The 27439-nt window shown below is 39.1% G+C and overlaps 1 protein-coding gene across 1 annotated transcript in view; it reads left to right on the forward strand.

The window, feature by feature from the left end:
• The window catches only part of NRP1 (neuropilin 1), a gene marked incomplete at both ends in the record, with an annotated part of 49636 nt that overhangs the window by 14172 nt on the left and 8025 nt on the right, over positions 1-27439 (forward strand). The window contains 4 exons of the mRNA XM_010132693.1: positions 2372-2538; positions 19774-19929; positions 22756-22900; positions 24498-24829. Of these exons, the coding sequence (XP_010130995.1) occupies positions 2372-2538; positions 19774-19929; positions 22756-22900; positions 24498-24829 (800 nt within the window). The remainder of the gene's footprint in view (positions 1-2371; positions 2539-19773; positions 19930-22755; positions 22901-24497; positions 24830-27439) is intronic.

Here is a 27439-nt window from a genome sequence, read left to right on the forward strand (position 1 = left end):
CCAAGGAAATTCAGGAATTGAGAGCAATTGAACACTTGTGTTAAAACAATGAAACATGAACAACGAATGCACTATCCAAAGCCTTCTTTTATTATATGGAATAAGCTTTGATGATCAATTTCTTGAATAAAAAAAACCCATTTAATATATGTGCTCTTGTTAAACCATTTCATAAGCTATCTACGCTTTGTTCTCTGTCTCGTATTTTTTTCCAGTTGCCTCATTTTCATGCTTACCCTTTAAACAGAGACTGAAACAAAGTGAGGGAGACATAGGAAAATAATGGGCTGTGTTACACCATGTCCTTGCGGATTTCTTTGCCTTGCTCAATGATAAAGCACACACTTTAAATCAAACTCTCTCTTCTTTCTGCAGCTTACTGAGTTTTGAGCAGATTCACCTAGTTTTGATATACCTGTTTAGTCAAAGAAGGAACAAAAGATGAGTAATCTGAAACTGTCCCTGTTATTTCCCACCTCTCCTCTGCCCCTTGCCTTTTTTAATAGCTTTCTTGTAGATGCATAGTCAGGAGGAGGGAAAGGGACATACCCAGCCTCTGTGGATGGGAAGCATCTCCTCCATCTCTCTCACATTGTACCTCCGGCTAGTTTGGCTTCTACTTATGTAGGTACTTCTCCTACCCCTTCATTAGCTACTTCGGTCGCCATGTCCATCTCCTCCACTTGGTCCCATCTCCTCCATCCTCCTTGGGCTGTAGAGGCATGATCACACTGGAGCCTGAATTAATCGTATCTGCTATGCTGGATGTGTTCAGGTCATAAACACAGAACAACAGAACTGGAGAACTTAGTGTGTATGAAAACCCACTTGAATGATAAGAGGACACATCTTCTACGATGCAGGCTTAGACAGAGTTGTGATTGCTCTCTCTTAATTTCCGACACCCTTGCTCTTTGTGTTGTCAATACAGAGAGGGCCACCTCCAGAGGACAACTCAGCCTACTTACCACAGACATGCGAGATGTCCTCAAGAAGTACTTGTCCCTCTCAGTAGACTACAGGGAAAGCCCACATGTCTAGATCAAATTAGACAGCTACCTTTTAGATATTTTAGTATGCCTCCCCCTCTGTCATGTCTTGCATTCTTCACAGTGACTTATGGCTCTCCTTCTGCTTTCAAGGAGATAATTTACGTTGAGTCTTACCCTAATGTAGTTCAGCTTCAGTACTTCAGCCAAGGTCCCTAACACGTTGAAGCAACACAGAAATGGGGCATGCTAACTACAGCTCCTATAAAGTACCCTGATAGCACTTCTGAATAGAAGGTTTTGGATCCCAGATAAAAGATTTAATTTTGTTGGGTTTTTTCAGAATATTTTGATTTTCTTTGAAAGATCAGAACTTTGCTTATTGAAAGATCTTTCTTCTTTTTTCTTACGGATTTTTAAATCTTCAGCTCAGCACCACTCCTCTATTAAAGATACATCAGCTCCAGAGAAAGCGTGATAAAAAGGAGCACGTAGCCAAGTGTCAGGGCCTCCACTTCACACACTGGTGTTTCACCTTAAACTGCTAATGAAGGAATGAATTACTTTCATATACTATGAAATCCCTGAACAGAAGAGTAGACGTGTTATTTTCTCCTACCCTTGCATAGGGGGGTGCAGGAGCATGTGAAGATCCATCTATGGCCACTGGCCTTTCTTGCTTCAGTGGAAGGTGGAGCCTTTATTTTTTAATTCAATATAGTGACTAGGTGTGTCAATTGATTCTAAATTTTCTACGTAATTTTTGAGTCAATAAAATTGGATGGAGATGATCAACTCATTTAAAGTACAGCCCATTGCAGAAAAGGTGGTAATTCCCTTAGGTCAATAATCTTCTAGCCTGGAGTAAAATTTTGTTGATCTGTTTCTTTCAAGTGCCCAGTATCCAAAGAGAATGTTTGAATAGAATTTTAATAATATTTTTAAAACATTTTATACTTTTCACACAGAAATAAATAGTTTTAAAATAAAATTATTTTGTACAGTAATCTGTTTTGTCTTTCCTGGCTTTGTGCATAATTATGAGTTGAACATATGTTGGTTTATATTATGAATCTTCATAAGTGCCTGTGCCACCCTAGGAAAGAGAATTCTATTGTCCTATATGGAAATGGCTACAATGCTGGGCTAAATATATTTGTATAGCACTATTATTTCAGAAATTGTCATGGCAACTCAAATGACAGTATTAAGAATGACTCCATAAGCCCAATACTGCCTCACTTAAAGTTGCTAAAGAATTCAAAGTCACATAAAAATAAAATCCTTAGATATTCATATTCAAAGCAGGAAAACATTCTCATTATTCAAAGTCTAAATCAAAAGGCTGACCATAATAATGACAGTAATTTGTTTTTCTTCAGATTTCCAGTGCATGGAACCACTAGGTATGGAATCAGGAGAAATTCACTCTGATCAAATCACCGTCTCCTCCCAGTACAGTGCTATCTGGTCTGCAGAAAGGTCCCGGCTCAATTACCCTGAGAATGGATGGACCCCAGGGGAAGACTCTCCCAGGGAATGGATACAGGTAAAAAGATAATGTTTTAAAGCTATTATTAATAATACTCTGTGGAGTTTATTGAACACGGAGAATGCAAAAGAATCATTGCAAGTGAATAGCTCACATTCCCTATTAGACACATAAAAAAACCCTGACTCCCAAAGGTACAAAAAAAGAAAAGGTCAGGAAGATTAATTCTCCTGCTTCCCACGTCTATTGTTTTTTCAGACTTCTGGGCACAAATAACAGAGATCTTGGTTTAGTGGAAAAGTCAATATTAGCTTAACATGCACTTAAAGTGGAATGTCCCAGTAAACTAAGCATGTGCTACGTCTCTAGCTGATTACAGTTAAGCATTAACACAGCATGGTGTTTTCATGCACTCAGATTTCACCTCAGAAGACCTATGTCCCTTCTAGAACATGTTACACATGGAATTAGTTCAGTGGGCTCTGTCTAGTGACTATTCTTCCACATCCTTAAACACAACATTCATTAGCAAGATTGGCTGCCTCAGCTTTTTCTGTTAATACAGGAGAAATTGTGCAAATGTTTGTCGTCACAAAGAGACTCCTTGAGTTCGGTCAGTCTGCTAGGCTTGTTGTTTGCTATTTGTTACCAGGTCCATAGCTTAAAGATACATGATTCCTGAACAGGTTAAAATTCTTTTTATTAATTATTGTATTCAAAAATATGCTAGCAGGAGACCATTAATATCATTAGGTGAAAAAAAAACCACTGATTTTTCTTCATTTTAGGTTGACTTACACTTCTTTGTTGTAACTTAGATTCTATTTCTATTGGCAAAAACTAAGAGAAAGGCTTGAGAATATTAGATCGATATTACTAATATGAAAACTTGTTCATATATTTGAAACATTCCTCCCGCTTCTGTTTTTTTCTATAGGAAATTACTAACTGACATATAAAAACAATGCCTTATTAGCCATCCATACAAATGTTCGCATTGGTGTTTCCTGTGAGGTTTGCCGTCTGCAAGAAAGCTTAAAAACATGTTGAGTAGTAGTTAGTGAAGGGAAGAAAGAGGGGGAAATCTTTCATTTCTGATCCTTGGCACACAATGGGACTCTCAGGTGTCCTGTTTAGGGGCCCCTGCACATCCTGAGCTCTTGGCAACTTGGTAATCGTGTATGACGGACCTAATCAGACTTCAGAGCAGCAAAAAAAAATCTGTTAATCCTTTTTCCTTACTTAGGAATAAACGTGAAAATCTCCCCAGCCTTATCTCGGTGCATAGCTTGTTATTAATCATTGCCACTTGCAATCCGTGGAATGCACATGGGAAAAGGGTGGAATGAATCAGAATCAAATTCCATGTGTTTCATCTGGTCAGAGGGCCACCACTTTTTCTATATTTCCTTCTTTTCTGCTGTCACTTACGCATTTATGACTGGATAATCAAAACAAGAGAGCTAGTAAAATCTCATTCATGTGTTCTGTGTGCTTATTAACTTTATTAAGTTATGATGACTACATACATACACATACAGCTTAATCCTTTCACTTAGAAGTAGATCTTTCTGAGAAAAAGTTTCAAAGGAGTTTTTTAACCATTAACTTTTTTAATAACAAATGCATAACATAATCCAAGCTACTCTGGGGTTTATGCTTAAAACGGCTCAGGTACCTCAGGCCTCCTGCCTGTGAATTTCTAAGCCTCCTTTGCCTTCTGCCCTAAAGCGAGGTGCTCAGGGGCTGAAATAAGCATAATTTTTAGCACCTTTACTCTGTCTCCAGCTACTACATCAGCAAAGAAGTTGGTGGTTAATTGTATGCTCTACAGCTCAGACCACAGCTCTCACCTACTTCACCCAGCCCCCCGTTTCGGAAAAGGCAGTATGAATCATTTTCCTGACCAGTCTAGCCATAGGGCATTTCCTCCACTGCCCAGAGCCTACATGGAGGGAACCAGCAACCTCAGGACAGACTTCATTGCAGAGCAAGTAAGCTTTAGCAGCCTTTGAAGCAGAGCTGGATCTTTTCTGCAGGACTGAGCCTACAAAGTCTTGCCTAGAAGAGTCATTGCATTGAATAGGCATACTGAACACATGCTACAGAAGAACTGTTAATTGTTGCTACCACTCAACCTATGTAGCAGAAGCAACCAAACTAGTTTGGAGATTGAGTATGCCTTCCCCTGGCTTTTCACAATGTACAATGATTTAACTCATTTTAGTTCCATTTGTGTAAGAAGGATATTAATTCTTATACCTATTTATTATGGCTTAATTCAATACTAACAGTGCTAATCCAAACTTCCAAATGTGTTCTAAATACTTTCCTGTTAAACTTAATTGACAATCTTGAGATGAGTGCTAAGTACTTCAGACCATCAGACATCTCAGTAACAGGGTCCTTGTGCATATGAACCTCCTCTTCTACAAAGACTCGATACCATGGGCAGCAAGCACAAGTTGTGAGTTTGTATTTGGATAAAATGTTGAAATCCCAAGTTTCCTCTGTATAAATAACCCCAGGAACAGATGTTCATCTCCATAAGAGCTTACAGACAAACAGCCAAGGACATATAACTGATAAAATACTCTGAAATTACCTACTGAAAAAAAAATCGTAATATTTTATAAAAGGAGGAAGGCGCTTGTATATGAAGGACTGAGGTCACTTTGTTCCGTTTTGTTCTGTACACTATTGTAAACTAGTCATTTATGTGAAATGTGTGGCTGCTTTTGTGCAGTGCAGGGGAAATAGATTTTTGTTGCACAGTGCAAGAACTCTTATTCAACAGCAAAAAATTCTGAAGGTACAGCAGTGCTCAGTCTGGAACTTTTAAAGTTAATATTTCTGCCTATGTGCCCTTCTCTTAGAGTCAAAGAATTTGTGTATATCAGTATTCATTAATCTTTTCATTGCAGGTTTCTGTACCTGCACACACACTGCAGCTGGTTAAGTAGTGATGTCTTCCTTCAAACTGCAATATGAGTATTCAACTGCAGCATATATATGAGATACGTGCAATCATGCACGGCCAAAGCACCTTGAAAATTCAGTCTGAAATACTAATTTCATTAGTGTATCATTTTTTTGTATGGGGAGATACAGTTCTCCTTTCCTTTCCTTTTACACCTCCCTTCAAGGTTAATGTTTTTGCTAAGACAAAAGAAACAGAAAACCTCAGTTAAGTATCAGCAAAGGGAGATTGGTATCTGTAGAGGACGTCTAGAGGGCATGCGATATGATTGTCTCCTTTGAGATGTTGACGTATTTTGGACCATTTTGCTGAAAAGAATTGGTAAAATAGTGTTGGCTTGTTGTCAGTAATGGATTTGCATGAATTCCATCTGTGGACATGGAACACATTCTTTGGTGGAAAAACTAGATTGTTCCTTTGTGGCTGACAAGGTGCTAACTCCTGAGTTCATCTGCATACCACCTGCTTACCAGGCTCTGCTAAGCAAACGCTGCCTGTCCTTTCCCTTCCTTAGTTGTTTGGAAATAAAGTCAAAGCTTAGGTTCACAGTACTTTCTCCATTTTATTTTTACTCTCAAACACACTTTTGAAAATTGTTCAACTAACTTGAGATTTGGAGTGACTCTGTAATCAGAAACTGAGTCATTCCTGATTGAATTTCTTCTTTAAAAACACATTAATGAACTCTGTGGATTTCCCAGTATGAATGGAATAAAGACACGCATGAGGCAAGAGCTGCCAAAAATAAGCATAAAGTTAGTTTGTTGTTATATGGGATGTTATTAGCTCCTCAACCTTAAGCTCAGCCTACTTGTTTATTACGCTTACTTTTCACAGACTTGACTCCCCTTCAGTGTGAAATAGTGTATTTTAAAATAAAAAATAAAACCAGCTCCTTTAATTTAATCAGTGGCAGGGAACTGCTGTTGCAGTGTAAGTCATTGTCCCTCATTAATGTATCCTTTCACAGGAAAAACAGTATAGTGTTTCCATTTCTGTAATCTGAACAACAAACATGTTAATAGATATCAATTACCAGCCAGTTTCAGTACTTAGAACCAGTAAGAAGGCCAGTGCGAGGGTTTCACATCTGGTTTTAGTGAAACTGTTCCTGTCTGTGGTATTTAAAATTTAAAGAACTCCTGTTATTGTGCAATTGGGAATCCTAGGGGAGTACAACGTTAATGAAATCCATAACGTGCAGGGATTTTATGATTGCATTTTCAAGGCATTCCTTCAAAGGAGATGACTGATTTCTGCCATGGCAGCAGTAATTGTGTTTTTACAGAGAAGACTTAATGTTTGCATTTAAGAACAGCAGTTACATTTACACTCATCTAAAAAATTAAATTGTGAAATCTTTATATTTAGGGAACATTTTGCATCTTATTTCTGAAGGCTTTGAGCAGGAGCCATGAGCACTGTGCATGGCAAGCCCTTGCACCTCAGGGCCACCCTGATGGGCCACCTCCAGAAGCCCCCAAGGGCATCATAGGAGCGGAGGAAGCTCCTCCTAGGAGTGCCTGACTGGATAGGTGCCATCAGCTAAAGACACTTGAGACCCACGTGTGTGTGTGTGGTTTTGAAGGGAGACTGATTGCCTATTACCAGGGTCACTGGGAACCTGTGCTATCATTAATCCTCATAATGGTGTGGGTTCTCAAACCCGCAAGAAGCAACACCTTCTGGGTACTTTTACTGCAGAATCTGTATGATTTCTATCAAAATGTTTCTTCTAATGCATATAACACAAATTGTTACACTCCCACCAAGCTCGATGATAGTTTCTGGGTGGCACAATTTTTCTCCTATCCTGTAACTCTGAGCAAGACTTCCAGCTTGCCCAGAAAGCAAAACATGTTTGTGAATAACACAAGATCTTCAGTTTGTATTATGTCTGGGATTGTACAAAACCATAAATCCAGCTTGAAGAATCCTAGTATCAGATCAAAACTTTGCTGCTATAAAGCAAAAAGCACCACTCTGGTATAAACACACTCTGCCAGTTCAAATTTGTTCAAGAAAGGTTAACGGGGGGTTAACATAAATAGACATTATACTCCAGATTGGGTATTATCTGTCATTCTGCAGCTGACATAAGACCATACGCTAAGATGAACTCCCTGTTGTGTGTTCTGGCTAATATGACATAAATGGCTAATCCAGACCAAATTTGTACTGCTGGGTTTCTCAGCAGAGCAGAGATCTGGTATCATGCAGAAAAGGCCAAAATCAGAGGATTTGGCACAGGGAGCAGGTCTGGGTGCTTCCTCTGGCCTCTGCCTGCCCATCTTCACCTTGGCCCCCACTCATCTCTTTGGCACCTACAAGTCTTGCAGAGTAATTGTCTAGACCTCTAGACCAATCAGCCCTAGATGATCTGGTGCAAAATTCTCCCTCTGCCTCTTGCAGAGTTAGGGATCTGGAGAAAGGCCAGAGAGAGGTAAGAATAAGCCTCCTCAAAAAGCAACCTGGGAGATCCCCCTCTCCTTCACTGATTGAAATATCAGTTGTTTATTTAACACTAACTCTCTCGTTCAAGGAAAATATACTTCCATTGATTTAAATCACTTCTATGTATACAATACTTCACTAGAATGAGAGGGACCTCTGAGATGGAATTTTCCTTCCACATTTGTCTTCATTCCTTTACATTTGCAGTAACCTACATTCTTCATTTGCTCCTCTGTAAATGAAACCCAGAAGCATGCATTGCTGACGTGAACTGCTATACAGATTAGTACAGATTTATTCCTGTAGCACTTCTAAAAATAATTGCATTTCATCATTTGGTGTCTTGACCTTTCATATGTGCCATAACTTATTTCCTTATCAGGTATTCACTTAAAAATATAGTCAGTATTTATGTATGCTGCTGCACAGCACATTCGTTTCATTACCAGGTTTATTCTTATATCAGGCAGCTGTTTATGTTGACTTTACAGAGCAAGCTTATCTAAATATTTCATATGAAAGCTCAAGGAAATGCAAGTCAACAATGTCTGTTATTTTTATTCTTATTATTTCTGTTTCTTTTGGAGTTTGATATTGCAGTGAAGTGCATCGTATTACTGCATAGAATAACATGAAACCTGGGAAACCTCAGCTTCCCAGTTCTTCTAGCCTTTGAAGCACTGCCTGAGAGCTGAAGTTCAGAGGCTTTGTGGTGGGGCTTGCCCATCATTAGGGAGCACACTGACGTGAAAGCACAAAAACTGTCAGTGCTTTTTCTTCTCTACCGCTTTAGAATACAGGTCGTGTTTGGCTCATGTCATTTTACAGCTCATAACTGCACCACAGAAATTAGAAAAAGCAGAGTTAGCATTGTGTGGAAAAGTGTTACAGTTATCTTGCAGTCTTAACATACTTTGTACATGGGCAAAGAATGACAAAAGAATATTCCTTTCTGGAAATTACAGCCAGTACAGAATGTGACACAGCACAGAACTGGGGTTAATTGACCCAGCAGGATACATTCATACCTTTATTTACTGTGACATGGGAATAAATGGAAGAGTTTCACAAAGGCAAGTACTGAAATTAGACAAGAGGGAAAGGGAGAAATAAAAGAGCCTGACAAAGTATGAAGTGTTTTTTTGATTATTCAAAGTGCTTTAAAAGTTATTTTACTACCAGAAAGTTCCCAGCCATAGATTTATCGCTCTGGGGAGGCTGAAAGGATGCTCAGAGAACTGAGCCTTATTGCTCCAGAAGTGCAGATGCAAAATGCAGTTGAAGAAAATCCTCTCAACCTTCCTCTGACAAGTTTCAGCATCAGCCCTAATACAGAGGGGAGTCCTGCATGGCTTCGAGCAATCCTGCGTGCAGCATATGGAGGAGCAGCAGAAGCAGAGCCCCTCTGAGCTTCCACTACCAGCCTAATCATTATAATAGTTTCAGTTCTTTCAGGGGATCCATTATGCAGAGATCTGAGTAGTTTGTATGTAACTCTGTAATTACTTATGCATCCACTTTCCAGTCCAGCCCTACATCCCCTCAACGGCTGCAAGACAGATGGCCCTTTAGAGCTGAGATAGAGAATTAAAAATGTGTCCAGCAAAAGCCCTGATTCAGCATCTACTAAAATAATTTTGTAAATTTATCTCACTTTCACTAGTTGGTTCCAAGAGGGAAAGAAATTAAAAACTTTCAATATGTCTTTAAACTAAATACTACAGGGTTGTGTGTTTTTTTAATCACATCTTTTTCTACTGCTTTCTTTCATAGAAATTAAAGCCACTTTAAAAACTCTGTATAAAATTATTCTTCTCCCTCTTCTTTTTTTCCATTCACCAGGTTCACGTGTTTGGCTTGACTCAAAACATTTGTTATTGTTTGTTGTTTTTCAAACTGCCATCAAGCCAAAAAATCAGTTGTATGTGCCATTCTGCTTGGAGCTCTTTCCCAGGTGGCTTGCAGACCCCGTGGTAGCTGCCCACCCAGCTACCAGGCACTGCAACATATCTGCTCCACCACAGACAGGACTTTCTGCAGATGTGAAGGAAGGTATCTCAAAAGGAGATTTTTCTGAGTCCAGCAGAAGAATAAATTAATCTACAAGACTAGGCAGGTGTCAAACTGCGGGTGAGGTAGAGCTCAAGGCTAAACTTTAAGTGACTAAGGGTGGCAGCTAGAAATACAGCCTTGGGTAGGAACACACAGCTAAGGCATGTTATAATAAACAGAGTTGTTACAGAGCTAAAGGTCTCTGTTCTCATGGGGCCAACCCTCTGTTGGAGATGATAGGTGTACTGCTGAGTGCTTTGCAGAGACGACTGTGCGTTTTTATTCACTCTTTTCACATCTGCACAGTAGTTTGAAGCTGAAGAGTTCATGAGTCCTGCGGTCCCTTCCTCATCCCCATCCCATCGTTCATGATCCAGATTTTCTGTTGTTGAGATATTATTTGCCTCCCCTGTCCTTGAGTCATTCTGCTTTTCTGTCCCAGTTAGGTGACATTTTCACAGCAGTAGCAAAACAGGTAAAGTGGAAGCCTAAATGAGATTTCTTCCAAGTGGTAAATACCCACCCTTTAGAAAGCAATTTGTCTTCTTCCCACAAAAAAAAAAAAAAAGAAAGAAAAAAAAGAAAAGGAAAAAAAAAGAAGAAAAAAGGAAAAAATATATTTCAACAAGGAAATACATCCATTTTTTGCTTTACCTTTAATGTGTTCATTTAAGATTTTTAAAACTCTTAAAAAAGGCATCAGAGTAAACTCCATAGCTGTCTTGTAAACAAAAACTACTAGCAGAGAACACACAGTTGACCAAACATTAAGCTCATGTTCAGTTCCTCTGTTTCCAGGAACAACTGGCTTTTCATCAAAGAAGCATTGTTTACACCTAACTTCCACCAACCAGCTGTACCTGTGCAGCCTGGTTTTTCTCTTCATTGCAGCCTCCTGTGCTGAACCTTTGAGCCCAAACCCATTTCTGATGTTGATCCTTTAAAGCTGCTGAAAAGATCGATATGTCCTATCACACATAAAACCAGGGTGTGTTATAACTAGTCGTATTTAGGTTATAGATTATTGTACTACAGACTAAGGTGGCTTTCAGCCTTATCTGAGGTAGAAGCAGGCTATTCCATTGCAAATCCTATTAAACTCAAGCCATAGGCTGAGGGGCTGACATAGCACAGAATGATTTTAAAATGTTTTTATCAGACCATAAAAATTAACTGTCCATAGGAGTGTTCTCCCCTTTCATGATATGCTTAACTAAGAAAAAACATCCTGTATTTATTTTTAGAAGCCACAGCACTTAAAAATCAATTGCGTTGCTCTTCACATAGCTGGAGATAGAGCAGAGTGAGGGTACGCAAACTAGGCACCATTAGCTGTCCAGAGAAACAGTGGAAATGAATTCCCTAGGGGTGGAGTTTGAGCGGGCTTTGTTGAGAGAAGGGCAGAGCTGGAGGCAGCCAGTACCCCTGGTTTGCTGTAGCATCAGGGGGAAAGTTGTCTTGGTAGTCACTGGCCTGCACCATACCTACTGTTGTTCCTTTTCCTCCCTCCCCCAGAATGGGACAAAAACACCACTCTCAGCGGTGTCTCAGGTCTTCCAAATCACAACCTTGGAAGTATTTAATCTATATGTGTGCATTTCCTCAGAGCTATGAGGAACATACCACGGAAAATACAAAAATGATCTTTGCTTGTATAGTCTTTGTCTCATTTTTCACTGTACATTTACAGAACCCTCACCGCATCATCTAACTGCACCTACCCGACATTTTTCTAGCAGGCAGCAGAAACTAATATTTTTTAAAAAAAGTAGTGACTTGCTTGGTGACCCAGTAGTAAATTAAAATGATCATATACAAGGTGTTTGAAACAGAAAATCGAATTTTGGTGCAACAAAGCTGACAGTTCCATTTAACAGAGAATAAATGAATGCAGACTCCTGTGGATGACTGACTGATTTAAAGAAACTGTGCTGATTTTCCAAGAAGAGAAAGCTGATCAAAGAAAATAGATATATTTCTGTGTCACAGGTTACACACCTATTCCAATTGCCAGTGAAATTACACTTTTAAAGTATTAAATCTTAGACACTGGTACTTTTTCCTCATTTTGTTGCTATTTTTTATAGAAAACCCAAAGACTGAACTTTCAAAAACACCTAAGTGTAGCAAATTCCAGTGATTTCAGTGGAACTCGCTCTGACCACAGTGATTGCACAGTCACATATATCTACCTACACCGTGAAGGTGTGCTGTCTGAGACAGCAGAGGTTTAATTCTGCATAGTATATCATCCCCTCACCTACCAGCTTCCTACCCAATTAGCATAGGCATGCTGTGAAACAGGAAGAAGCAGAGGTTCGTTCTGTGTGTTTACGCAAGTGTAATATCGTATTTACATTCAAAATACCAAAACTTATTATAAATCAAGGTCTTCTGCCTCTGATTTTAACAGGCACCCAGCTGGCAAAAAAATACGACAGAAGAACTTCATAGGCAAAATTCAGTATCTTCCACGCAAAGCCCAGTTATTCATATGTGAAGCAGTCTGATGGCTAGTTTCCCATTCGTGCATTAGTTGCTCAGTACACTTAGGGTGAAAAAAGTCCTGCAATTATGTCTCCCTCTCAGCAAAGAGTGCTTCTGCAAGTATTGCTATAGAGTTTCCCTTTTCTATAGTTTCTAACACAAACTGGGGAAGGTTACATTCAAACTGCACTAAATAGTTGTCTTCATTCCAGATCAGAGGATTAAGCTCAGGTTTAAAATTAAATGTAAATGACAAATAAGTATTCAGAAAACGTTAATTAAAAGTATTACGTTCCTGACTCATTTATTGCTCAGCAAGGGTTCCTAAGTATCTTAGCTGGAGAAAGGGGCCATTCACATTCCTCCTTTTTTGACCAAGTCATTGTACATGTCTTAGGTTATTCATTTGCAAGTTAATGTAGTGCCAAAGCAATGGTTTTCATTTTAAAGAAGTAATATTTCACAGCAAGATATGCTCCTGCAACATGTAAACCAATCTTTTTTCTAAAGCACTATGAGTTAATCAACCTTTCTCTTCATTGACACAGAGAGGGTTCAAATGTCATAAGATGTTGTTTTCTTAGATCCCAGAGTCTATAGAACTCCCAATACGATTACATTTTCCTCCCTTTGATATCAGAGTTTATTGTATCTTGGTGTTCAGGTTTTAAATAGTTTTCAAGTAAAAAAAAAAAATTAAGAAGGTATTTTCTGAGTCTTCTGAATAACGATCGAGTTACATTAGAGCGCCACATAAATGCGTAAGGTGAAGCTTGCAAATGAATAGCAGAAGGATCGTTCCCTATCACTGCATGTGCACTGGATGCGTTTCATGTAATACAGTGAGCCCATTTCAGGGGAGCATTGTATTGCCCTTGCTTTTAAACCCAAGTCCTTCAAAGGCTCACACTAAAAATATCACACAGAGCTAATGTGTACCAGTGGCAGTGCTTCTCCCAGCCTACTCACAGCATTTCTCTTTCACATTTGATCTTTATAGTTTCCATACTGGAGCGATTTGGTTTGCTGAATTCTGGAAATGTCTCAAGTTGAAATGCTAGTGTATTAACCTGCTGTACTGAGTCTCTTTTGTTTCTCTTTACCAGAGTGCTGCTTGCCAATTTTTACAACTACAGCAGATTTTACTATTCAAACAGAACCAGATGGAACACCAGTTCAAAGAACATGTCAGAATTAAATATTTCTTTTTTAATTAGTTGCTTCTGATTTATGCAAAAAAAAAAAAATTAACATAAGAGTGGGAGAATGTGCCATGAATCCAGATGCAACACAGCCCACACAAGTATTATCTTTTCTCTGTCAGAGACACACAGGCCTTTTCTTTCATTTTCTCTTGTCTTTTTTCATTTTTGTTTCTGGATTTCATTTTTGTTACACTTTCTGCATCTTTTCCTTCCTGAACAAGTCATAGAATGACGCCTGAGGTTCTCTTACATTCCTCATTCTTACTTTTTCATCATCTCAAATTTTCTCTTGTAGAAATTGGCTCAAAAAATTGACTGTACTCATTACTGCAATCCTAGCCTCCGTATCTCAATGTGATAGCATCCTTTGAGTCTAGTCTTTGTTTTCAGTTGAGGGAATCTTTACACTTTTGTTTTTTCTGCTGCAGAAAAGGATTTGTGCAGAAGGTGAAGATTGTGAGGAATGTTTCAACTGCTAAGGAAAGTTCATTTCCTTTTTGCTGCCAAGCATTCCTATTTCTTTGGCATGGATGTTTGCTCATCTTCTCTTTCATGCTCCCCCATTTTTGCCAAGTCTCGTAAGCATCCATTCAGTAAAGCATACTGACTGAGGACAGTTGTTAGGCACAGACTAGAGCTTGAGCATGTGATTAGCTGCTTTCTCTTCTGGGGCTTTCAAGATGTTGCTGTCAAGATCAATGAGAAAGACTTCAGTGACTCAGGAGAGATCTTACTAACAGCAATATTTTCTCCTCATTTTCTTTATGGAGTTGACACAAGTATCACTGAGAATTTTGCACAAAGATCTGAGATGGTTTACAGTCTTAACTATTTTCACTTAAAACCAGGATGAATATTTACACCCTGTCATTAATCAAGAAGTTGTGCTTTTGCAATGACTATGCATTTCAAGGATGAAGACTTTTGGAAGTAATTTTCCAACCAAATTAATTAGACTATTTTCAGAATTTCTACTACAGCCTGTGTCATTTTTACTAAGCATTATAATCTTTTCTCAAAGCTCAATAATCAAAGGAATTAAGTGGTAGCTGCATATACATTATGGGAGAGCATGATTGGTCAAATCAACAGCAACACCTAATAAAAAATATCAACTCTTGCTTAATCAAATATTTGACAGAAGAACAGTGAAGCGCCACAACAGTTAATCTGACTCAGAGCACTGTACACTATCTAGGGAAATGACACAGTTCTCTAAAAATATTTACTTTGGTATGTTGTGTCAAATGATGGATTATACAGCTTTTCAAGCCACGAGTGATGCCCACAACAAAAAGCTTCCTGTTGTTAATCAAACTCCAACACTTTGTCCTTTATTTTCTCAGGCTGTTGAACAGATCTACAGTAGGAGTGTTAAAAGAGAGTAAAACTGCTCCCTTGCTACAGCTCCCTTGATGGCTGTATTTTACTTAGCAAGGCAGATTTTCATTCTATGACATGATTATTTGTGACGACAGGAAGCAGCAATATTAATTTCAAGTCATGTATGTTGCGTCTTGTTCTTTATCTAGCAGTTTGCTGAGATTCACTACATGATGCATTGTGCACAGCTAAATGCTATTCTTTTTCTTTCTTCTTAACTGGTCTCTAATAAAATGCATCTGCCACCCCGTGCATATCTATGTTTTAAAAATGTATCACTCACCCACATTTTGTGGAGACAGTAAGTCAGCAATAAAAATATTTTTCCAGGATGCTAAAAAATATTGCAGAATAAATGGAGAGGAAGTAATTCATATGTAGAAACAGCTTGCAATATGCTTTCACAGCAAAGAAATTGATTTTAGAAGTAGAAACAACTGGGGCTTTTTTACGTGAACATTTCTCTCCTGGAAAAAATACACACTTGAGATGTTCTTCATTTCTTGTAAGTTTGTGACCCATTCCTATAGGCAAGTATATATGAATAAAGGAGGTCACACTGCAGCCCAGGCAATTATCAAAGGCTATGTTTTTGAATGAGGCCTTAAGTCATCATTTGCCAAGAGAGATATGCTTTTTAATCTGAATTAAAGTGAAAAAAAATCTGAAAAAAGAACTAGCAACGTGCTGCAGTTAATCAAAGCTGAAACTCTGGTCACAGAAATGAAATGTCAAGATTTCAGGTTTGGAGACAGCTGCCTATCTCAGATCACATACAGCATGCAATAACTTACAAAATCACTTGCATCCTCTAAAATAAATACCAGGTGTTTGTTTATCATATCTGCAGAAACTTAAATATCAAATAATTGCAGGGAAAAGCATTTGATGTTCATCTTCAAAAGTACTGTATTTCATCACCACCTCTCTTCACAGTTTGTTTTAATGTGAAACACAAGTTATTGAAATAAAAAGGACAAGAAGGCCAAAACCAAAAGCTAGTTGTTAAAGAAAGATTGAGGTATTGCTACCTAAGCTGGAGGAGACTGGATCTGAGAAAAAAGGGTTATCTTTGTCATGGTAACACTTGGAGACCTCTGTGGAGAGGACATACCAAGTTGACTGGAAATTTCACAGACAGTTGGACTCTATAAGCGTAAGTCTCCAAAACTTGTAGGAATTCCTATTTGTTTGGTGACAGAGCTATATCAGAGCTAGTGTCCTCTGCAATGACTTCTCTGGGTAACATGGTACAGAAGTGCTGTGTCTTACCATAGCTTCATTCTGGTACCTTCAGATTCCAGTTGTGAGTAGCAGTTGGTATGGTTGAACAACTCTGAGCAGTCCTTGTGACATTTAGAACGTGTGTTTTATGTATAGTTTCCCATTTTACAAAAGCAAAGTTTCAGAAGACATTGAAAAGAAAACAAAATACATCACAAAGTGATTAATGAAGTGAGCTTAACAGTGCCTTAAGACGTGTCATGCAGTTTCCAAGGTAGCTGTCTACATAATTTATTTCTACCACCTTACTTAGAGAAGAAGATTAGTGTATTCAGAGCTTAATTTACAAACAAAATTAGGCACCACAGAGGGGTGCTCAGTGTTGCAATTCTGTTTGTATGCACCTGGAGATGAGCAGTTCCACCCCCAAGGCCACTGCAGAGAACTGTCAACAGGATGAAAATGCCTTAAGCTCTACCTCTCTCCTGGATCTCTGCACTGACGCAGAGTTAGTACTTAAAACTTCCACTTCTCTGCTGCTTAGTCCCACCTTTCTTGTTTGTACTGCTCCTTTCTCACAAAACACTGATGGAGAAAAGTTATTCTTTTTTCCTCTAACAGTTTGTGAGAAAACATCCCCTGGCATGCGGCAGGTCTGGGGTTACAGCTTGCTTTTATAGGGACTTTAAAGCTGTGGCACGCAGCTGAACACTCAAGCCATCAGCCTCCAGGCACTCCAGGACAAGGACTGCTGTTGACATAGTTCCAGTTTTCAAGAAGCACGTAAAGATTTGTTGATCAGAAGAGAGCATATCTATGTGCAAAGATGTTCTCCCTAACGACAAGAGATGCCTCCCTCTTCCTGCACCATATTACAGAGTTACTGGGGCTCTGATGGGGTTACCTCTTCCCTATCTATAGGCAATAAATTAGAGGTCTTCTCAGAGTCTTTCTCTCTCAAGGAAGCTGTTAACTTCTGGCAGGAGAATTTCTACCTGCAGTTTGAATTCTGCCATGTTTTAGACATGAAGGTAGGTGTCTATATCCTTTGTGTGTTTAGGACTTAGTTCTTGGCAGTGGGATAGGTGCTGAAGGATATTCAGTGCCCCAGGAGTTAAGGGGGTGTTTTGAACATCAGCATTTGGGACCAAGCAAAGTTTGGGGTTCTTTGATGTGTAGAGCCTGAGTCGGCTGAATGGTCAGTGACTGGTAGCTGTAATTGTTAGCTCAGGCGTCAACTCATCAGATCTTCCCCTAAACACCCAATGCTAAATTTTAACTTGCTTCAAATACCTAGAACTCTTGTAATAGGCCATTGCTTGACTATATGCACAATGAAGTACTTACTGTATATTAAAAAGCTCCTACTAGAATCATTTCAAATCAGTTGGAATGGTACAGACTTGGGATCCTAATCATGTCAAAACTGAAGAGCTGTTTCAAATTGTAAGAGAAGCAGATCATTTAAATAACTTAGCTCTGCACTCCCTCAGACTTCCAGATTTTCAAGTGCACTTCAGCCTGGAAGTGAATGTGGTATTGGACATAACTCAGTGCAGCACACTTTACAATCAGCAGAGTACAGCTTGGAGAGCATTTGAAGTTAAGCTGAGATTGCTCAGCGCGATGATGCCCAGATTCCCCCATTAACTTTCAGATTGCAACAATCTAACATCTGAGACTCTCCAGTTACTTTAAATCACTTGATTGTTTTTGTATGGTGGTGCTGGGATTTTTTTTTTTTAAGACTGATTTTTTTTATCATGACAAAACAAAATGTTGCAGTATTTCACCCCGAAAGACAAGGGCTAAAATGTTATGTATAGACTTTACCAGCCTTAAAAACTGGGGCGAGGCAGGGGCTTTGCCCCGAATGCTGGGTCTCTCTGTCACACACAAGGCTGCTATTCTTGTGTTGGAAGACTTCAAAATGCCTTGGTTATGACATGGGTATTGAGAGAGCAGCCAGTCTGTCCTCAATAGCACTTCCTTCAGCCTTTTGAGAGAGAATGCAGAGCATGGGGATTTAACCGCTCCAGTGCCTTTGGATACATGACACACATCCAGGAAAAAGGATGCCTGTGGGACACAAGGGATGTATATTCTGCATCCCACGTACGTTAGAAATAATGAAAAAGCCTGAGACATTCATGGGACATTCTCTTGAGAAGGGTTAATTCAACCTATTATTATCCTCCTAATGTCTAGACAACTGAAGTTTAGGGGAATAAATCACTTTGATTAATATTTTGTGAATAGTGTCATTTTATGTTGGAATTAAATTGATTTATTTTATTATATTGGAATTGCTTTAAGAAATAAAGAGAAGGTTCTAGCTGCAGAGAATGGGGGTGTTGAATTCTGTTTTAATTGGTTTGTTACTATGGCTAAAGAAAGGCTGTAAGGAAATGGCAGGGGTTTCAAAGCTGTTGTCACTTCAGGAAGTTTTGTGCCAAGTTTCAGTCATTTGGCACATGGACTTAAGCACTGGGATAAAGGTTTTTGCTGGCAGAACTGACTTGAGTAGCCACACATAGCCACACATAGCCACACAGCTATGCCAACACATCTTCTGTGATGTCACATGATGAACCAGACAAGGAAACAGACCCTGGGGGCCCATTTGGTTGCAATGTAGCTGCATAAGAAGTTCAGGAGGAAGACAGAGAATGAGTGAAGAAGGGAGAAGGCCTCTAACATGTGTTCACATGCACACCATAACGTTAATCTCTTCAGCAAGTTCAAAATGCCGTTATTTTCTAATGATTGAATTTCACTACATTTGACAGCATGAACAGAATTATTGCACTTGTGCTAATGTTTCTGCTTTCTTTAAATACATCTTTGCCATCTCCCAACAAAATTACATAGCAATTCATAATTATCTTGTGACTAACTAATACACCATGGGATTCTTTTCTCCTCTTCTGTTTGCAAGTGATGAGCTCCCGGGTTTTAGCAGAATTCTTGTTATCAGTCCCTAAGTGCATGACTTTGATTTCATCTCATCTTTAATACTGTAGTCCTCAGGGTCACTCCGTTCTCACTGCATGACTGTCCTTGTACTGACAATGCCTTGCAGCTTTGTGTACTTACCAAATTTCATTAGCACCTATGCAAGGTAGTTAATGAAAGTATTAAGTAAGCTCGTTCAACAATCTGGTCCTTGAGGAACTCATCTAGTAACTTCTCTGTAGTCTGGTGGCTCCCACTTACACTGATGGGGTCTCTGTTTCCTTCCCCACAGAGGAAAGATAATTCCTTCCGGCATGTGAATAACCCACCCTGGCTAATTAGGTGAATGTTCCCTGTCCTGCGATAACACTGTTTACAAAAGAGGAGGTTATGGCTATGTTATTATCAACAATATGTTGCTATTTCCTTTATATAAAATCCTTATTATCTTTGTAAAATGTGGGGGGAGGGGGGCAGAGGGAGTGTCACTTCTGCAGTGTTGTTATGCTCTGAATGGATTGTCCTCACATCCCAGTTCATTCATTACCACAGGTAGATCTAGGTCTTCTCCGCTTTGTTTCTGGAATTGGGACCCAAGGAGCCATCTCAAAAGAAACAAAGAAAGAATATTACCTGAAAACGTATCGTGTAGATGTCAGCTCCAATGGAGAGGACTGGATTACACTGAAGGAGGGAAACAAGCCTGCTGTAAGTCTTTCTGCTTTTAACTCTCTTCAGCTGAGAAATAGGCTGTTGAACTGTTAGTTACTATCAGTTGTTTGAAAAAGAGGAATGAGGTATCACAGGTTTAATCAGGTTGATAAGGGTTAACAATATCGCAAATCCAAAAGATAGCTTTTGTCTCAGTAGTAATGGGACACAGAAATTGTTTAGCCAAAGCCTAGGTCAGCTGAAAAGGGTGCAAGGTGCTTCTCTGTCTGTTGTATCCACCGTAATCTGAGTAGTTGGGGTCTTTTCCCTGGAGTGTGCTGCTGTTTCCCAATTTGCCAGAAATTTTCTATGTGACCTTGAGAAAAGCATTATGCGGAACCTTTTAAAAAATATGTAGGTCCCCTATCTGCAGTGAAGCTCTGGATATGCAGTGTGGCAGCTCCCCGTGCGCATAGCCGTACTGTCTTGCAGGAGTGCTCTCAAGTCATTAGTAGTTTGTTAGACTTCGGAGCACCTCGGTGATGGGGGTCATGCAGGCAGATAATTAGGCACATCTTTCCATCCTTATAGATTTTTATCACCTTCCCATTTATCAGAGGGTTTGCACTCTGTGACCTCCCAACGAAACAGCTTTAGACACCCGTAAGAAAAATCTTCATTGTCTGCTGCCATGAACATAAAACTCATTACTGAGAAGTCAGTTCTGCTCCAACTTTCCCATGAATAGTCCCAGTGAGGCTGTGCCTCCTTTCCCTCACCATGTGCCCAGGAGCAGCATCGCCAGAGGCCACCAGGGGCTGATGCAACTGGAAGGGTTTTGTGGTACCTCCCTTCAAAATAGTGTTTTTGTGACCCTTTCCTGAAGACCCAGCACAGCTGGGTAATATTAAACGCTATCAATGTAACTGTATCTAGCTCTAAATATTTGGTTACTGGTTTGTCCCTGACTCGTCTGTAAGTGCTATGCCCAGTCCACTACATACATCTAATCAAAATGGTAGTGGTGTTTAACTCATACACCTTTCTTCTTTGAAGCACTTTGCAAAACAATAAAAAGTGAATCTTGAAAGCTTCTCTTTGATAGATATTATCCTGGTTTTACAGAGAAGGAGCTTTAGAAGGTGAAATGCCCCAATGTGGGCCCTGTATAATGTTGTATAAAGTCACAAGAGGAGCCAACGCTGTGGCTGGTATGAGACACAGGGTTTCCTGGCTCCAGTTCCCATAATTTGAACAAATGCCTCTTTCAAAATCAGACCATGCCTTATTGTGATTACCAGCTTCAATTTGTAAACTTTCCAAGAGTGTATTTTACATGAGTTTCTCTTGTACATGCTGTCCTTTATTAGTGAGAACATTTCCTAAGCTTGGGTTATTTGTTCAAAGAGTTTATAAAAAAATCAGGTTTCTAAAATGGCAGTATTTTGCTGTTGTTCAAGACAAGAAAAAACTGCACACCAGTCCCCCTCTCGTGTCTTTATTCAGGTTAAAAGTTAAAGGAGACTTGGCTACTGAACGAACAACAAAAGCAGGCAGCCTCAGCTCTCTTCAAGGCAGCCTCACACAAGTGTGCCACTAACCTGTAAGGAGCTGTGTACTTTTAAGACCCATTTTCTCAGTCAGATTAAGACCTTGAGAAAAGTACAGAAGGTCCTCCCAGACACAAAAAGTTGCTGAAAGAAATGTAGCTCCATTTAAAATCTCTTGCTAGATATGAAACTCCTGTATTGAATTACTTGAGCTGTAAGGGAGCCTGATGAGTTGACATTTGTGCACTGCCAGCCCCTTCTGCAAATTAGTGCAGTTATCGCAAGTAACAAACAGGAAAGTAGACTGTGTCTGTAAGAAATGGGAGAAACTCCCTTAAAAGGAGAGGCGTTTGTATCCATGGAAAACAACAGGAAATTGGTCCTTTCTACGTGAGGAAGAAGCAGGAAGCTGAATCACCTTCTTTGGACTAGAATATTGCAAGGTTTCAGCTCTGCTAGGAAGGAGTGTGTCTGCAGGATCCTCAACATGAAAGCACAGCACAATCTTGTCCTTTCTTGTGGAAGTCTCTTTGTTCATCTGTTTTGACTGTTAGCCTCAGGGGATGCAGAGAAAATCTTAGAGCCTGCTATATAGATTTTAAATAGACTTCCATCTCAGTATTCAAGGAGAAATAAAGTTTGAGTACTTGTTTGAAAGGATTTTAAAATGGAAGGTTAACAAAGCAAGGTTTGCACAATAGAGTCTGCAAAACTCTTAATCCCAAGGACTGCAAAATAATGTATGTTCTTATCCTAATTCCATATTGGATTTTTATGTGATTTAATTGAAATCCAAACCTTTAAATTGAGCCTGAGGTTCTGTAGCATTTTGCGTCATTCTGTAAGTATGTAAGGAATAAAACTGCCCTAATGGGGCATTGAGGGATTTTTCCACGACGCGGCAGCCCTTGGGTGGCAAAGACCAGTGTACGTCATTTCTGCATGTAGATCTGGGCATTAGCGACACCTCAAAATATGCAGGGAGTGGACAGACACTTGTTGCACTCAGGTGAGCTCCAATTCTCAAGATGGCCCTGAGCTGCCCTGACCTGCTCTGCAGCATTATGGTCTGTTATGGGACTCTGCAGGTAGCAAGTATTTTTTAGTATCATTGAACACCTAACACCTTCTTTTTTCCTCCCCAAGGAAAGCTGTCTGCAAAAATGATGCTAGAAGTTTATGAAATAATTGTCCATGCAATTCTCTTGTCTCACCCCTGCCAAAAATAATCCTGGTTAGACCTTGTATTGTAATTATCTGTAAAGCGCAGAATTATAAACACCATTTAAGAGAAAGTCTAACAAATATAACCTTTTTTTCTCTCCACACAAAGGTGTTCCAAGGGAATAGCAATCCCACTGAGGTTGTTTACAGACCTTTTGCCAAACCAGTTTTAACACGGTTTGTGCGAATTAGACCTGTGTCTTGGGAAAATGGAGTATCACTGAGATTTGAAGTTTATGGCTGCAAGATAACAGGTAGGTCTTGTGAAGGATTTTAAAACCAAGGAAATTTATTGTGCCTGTGTTGTGGGTTTTATTTTTATAAGTGAAATGCATCTTCACTATTTCCACTATGGTCTGAATGTAGAAATGTAAAAAGAAAAAACAAAAAAAAAACCTAACGAAAATAAAAACCCAAACATCCAATGTTATCTGAATTCAGGCATTATCTTTTAGTCATTCAGCTTTAAGAAGTGAACAAAAATAAGGGTTAATTGCTTTTCTAGCAATTATTTCACAGCTCCATGCAAGATACCTGGGCTACACAGATATTTTGCAAATTCCCATCTTGTTTTTCCTTCCTAACCCTCCAGTCTCTCTCTCTCATGCCTGCTCTTTGTAGGTAGTTCTCAGCAGGTTTCCCAAGGAACAGCGGTAAATAACTAGATTTAAAACCATTGCAAGGTACTGTCAGATCTGAAGCCTGTTCAAGCAACTAGACATACAAACTCAGGTTCCCACTACTGATCAGTACAGGAATGTAAATCCTTTATATATAAGTTAACTACCAAAATAACTGTCAAAAGTGCTTTCCGAAGTAACAGCAAAAGGCATTAATTCTAAAAAAAAAAAGAAAACAAAAACCAAACCAAACAAAAGGCATAAGCAGGAATTTTTTTAGAAGATTTTTCTGGTTTTAGGATTTCTACAACTCCTACAAAATGGAGATGGTTTTAAATGTAAAGTTAAAAAACAAGTTAGAGATTAAAGAAAATGTTAATGATTCAATATTTTTTTACAAAGCTGATTATTCCAAAAACAATCTAGCATCCTTTTGTAGCACTTAATACAGTTCATTGGCACCAATTTTTGACAGTTCTGGGGATTTTTTTTCCCCCCTTAAGGTTTGTTTCTTTAGCCTTGAAAATGTTTCTTAAGACTGGTTTCCCTATAGCGGGAAAATCAGATTACTTATTGCTGTGTTACAGAATTCCAGATCATTTTATGAAATCTTTTCAGATTACAAGAAGGTAATATTAGCAGAACTGGTGATACATTCTGTTTTGGAAATCTTCGTTCCTTGTTAGCAGCTTTTCCTACTTTTAATTTGTATTTATCTGGGACCATGAAAGAAGCAACTCTCTAACTTCTGTGTCATTTGAAAAAGCCTGAGAGACCAAAGAAATGCAATAGGAAAATCTCAAGTACAGCAATAAATTGTATTTTACAGAATGCATGGAAGATGTTCATTTCCAATGTCAATAAAATTAAGTAATCTGCAGTGAGGTTTCCTCTGATTTTGGAAGTTTTCTCTAGGGAAATATTCACAAATTCAGATGTGAGACTGCACTCTTCCCCTTAGCAAGAAGAACTGAAAACAAGAATAGAATTGGATTTTCTGATCCTTTTGGTTCCCATCAAGCCAGAAATACTTGTGGTATTTCAGTACTTCCTGCCAAAACTAGATGTGCAAGTTTGAACAAGTGAAAATTATATACAAATCCAAAGAGATTCTTTTGGGTATAAGAAAGAAATAAGTAATTGCTTATGATAGTTGAATTAACGGATGTGTCCTGTTTCTGTTTTGGTACTTGTTCAGATTAACTATTTAATTTATTTTTTTTCTCTGCAGATTATCCTTGCTCTGGGATGTTGGGTATGGTGTCTGGGCTCATTTCTGACTCTCAGATTACTGCATCTACTCAAGTTGATCGAAACTGGATCCCAGAAAATGCTCGTCTCATAACGAGCCGTTCAGGTTGGGCGCTGCCGCCAACTACTCATCCGTATACAAACGAATGGCTTCAGATAGACCTTGGTGAAGAAAAAAAAGTGAGGGGCATAATTGTCCAAGGAGGCAAGCACCGTGAAAACAAAGTATTCATGAAAAAATTCAAAATTGGCTACAGCAACAATGGGTCAGATTGGAAAATGATCATGGATTCCAGCAAGAAAAAGACAAAAGTAAGGAGGAAAGCTCTGCTTTAAAAAAAAGTTGCATTAAAAAAAAGATTGCATTGAATTCCTACACATCTACCTCTGACCTTAGAAAAGGAGCACAGCTGGGATGAAGCCAAGCAGGAGGACTCCTAAGGCAGCAACCCTGAAGGGATGCTATGGGAACTGTCCCATGCCTGAGGGCAGGCGCTGACCTTAGGACATTAGCCTCTTGCTGCGGCAAAGGTTTTGTTTACTCAACAGCTAGTTCAGACTTGATTTCTGACAAGGGTGGTGTATCTCTGCAGCCCCTAGGTTACTGCAAAATCCTGTGAAATGATAATATGCAACACTGACAAAAAAGTAGAGTTTCTGCTGCAGTTTTTCCACTGACAATGAACAAGCTTGTTTAAGACATTGAATTTCTTTTCTGTTCTTCTTTTTTGTCTGAGTTGTTTAACTCAATGGAGTACCTGCTGGATTTCTGAACCGCCTGTAGTCTGCCTTGAGGGCTTCACAGGCTCTCCATAACAGTCTGATCCAAGTCCCTCCAAAAGAAAGTGATGGAATTTTTGATGTGTTATCCCATCTCAAGGGAAAAGCACTATCGTATTGTCACAAGTGAAGCATCTTGGAGGTTGCTTGGGAATAAAGGTCACCTGGTTCATAGGTTCAAGCAGAAACTGCCAGACACTTACAGAGGAGGACCAAATTAATTGCTGGGTTAGATGCCAAGGCAAAGAAAATGAGTATGGCCCAGAAAAGCTTTTGGGAATGTACCTATTTTGGTTTGTCTTTGAATGTATGCTTTTCAGGATATTAATTATTTGCCACAAATCCCATTCATTAAGTCTTCCACCCCATTTTGCTATTGTTGCTCACAGAGTGCATTTTTGCCTCAAAAGGCACAACGCTTTTTTAGTCTTCCTGTCCTGTTCCTTGAGGAAACCAGTGGGCATGCAATCCTGTTCACAGACTGGTGCTGCAGTACTGGAATTATCAAGGAATAATGTGGCCTCAAAAGGCAAGTCAGTGTGGTGCTTGGCAGATGGGAATTCTGAGAGTTGCTCTGCATCTCATCTGTGTTAGTCTGAAAATTAGATGTAAAAGCTGTTTTGCCGTATAGACTCATCCATTGGACAAACCTGTGTTTCCTTAAAGGAAAAGCTGAGTGGGCCCAGGGATATAGCTTTTCCAGGCACATTTAGTAAATATTGGACTTCATTCTCTCCTGTTTTAATCTCACTGAATATGTCTGCATTTTATCACTTCTTATCACTTTTCATCATTTGTTTTGGGGATTAAAACTAAACGAATCCAGCCTTCGCAGTCAGCTCCTTTCTCTTGTTACCATGAGTTTTGACTTCATCATAAAGTGTGAAGAGAGTGTAAATCAACAATGGGATCTAACCATTTTCTTTCTAAGATAGATGTTGTTTTGACATGTACTTCTACACTGTGGCTCAATGAGGGAAAAAAATAATGCCATATGCTTTCAAAGCAGTGCGCCGTCTGCTGCATGGTTTTCTGTTTTCTAATACAAGCACTTGCCATCATTGTCAGAAGTTAGCAGTTTGACAAGAAAACTAGTGTGCTAACTAATGCACTGAGCCCATCCTCAGCTTTCATCACTACCAGAAATTAGCTTTCAAGATTAATGGAATGGAGAGGGCTGGAAATTTTGGCATAATTATAATCCTCCCCCAAAATTCAAGACATTTAACAAACTTTCTTCCAAAGCAAAAGTTTTCTTTAAAGAGAATCAGAAAAATCCCATGATTTGGGAGTCTGAGGGATTTAAAATATTAATACTGGAATGTAGCATTTTTAAATTCGAGTGGAGCTGGATGGGACAGCATGCTATAATGAGTCACAGAAGGAATGTGGATTAGAAACAGCTCAGTTATATGAAATGAAACACATAGATTCACTTGGTTAGAGTCTTGACTTTCAATAAAAAAACAACTGCACTTTAGGAAAAGAAAGAGCAATGACAAGCTAAACATAACAACAGAATACGTCCAAAGGATGAAACGTTTGTTTTTCATTATGATCTTGTCTTCCATGCCTGCATCTCCTTTCACTAGGACTATCATAACTCCTCCTTTGGCTGACCTAATCTCTGCTATTTTCGAATGTGCAGAATACTTCCCCCTTTAAGCCTAGCCCAAGCACTCAAATGAGTGAACATCACAAATCCTCAAGCGACACAGAGCCCCATTTTCATTTCAAGGTCCAATTTGTATTTCTTGTCCATAGTTTTACTCAAGCTTACTCCACAAAGTCATCTTTCTCTTTCATACTTCTTTCCTCCTTGCACTTTTTGGGGGGGTTTTAATAATCATTTCTAATACAAGAAACTTCCAGATATCTGCCATTTGGAACAACCCTTTTAAATTTTTCTGCAATGTTTATTTTGATCTGAAAAGATATTAAGTTTTTTCTTCCTCTCACCTGTTTAGCTTCTCTTTTGTTTAGCTAATATTTATTATAACTTACCTTTGTAACAAAGTAAAGCAATTTGTGACATAGCCTGCATAAAAGACACTCACAAAGTGAAGATTTACTTGTATACTCTCTCCTCCCCCACAAAGAATATCACTACATGTTTTAAATGAACAGTCAAAATTGAATCAC

This window comes from Buceros rhinoceros, unplaced genomic scaffold (assembly GCF_000710305.1).
Source record: "Buceros rhinoceros silvestris isolate BGI_N320 unplaced genomic scaffold, ASM71030v1 scaffold43173, whole genome shotgun sequence".
In the NCBI taxonomy this organism is placed as follows: Eukaryota; Metazoa; Chordata; class Aves; order Bucerotiformes; family Bucerotidae; genus Buceros; species Buceros rhinoceros.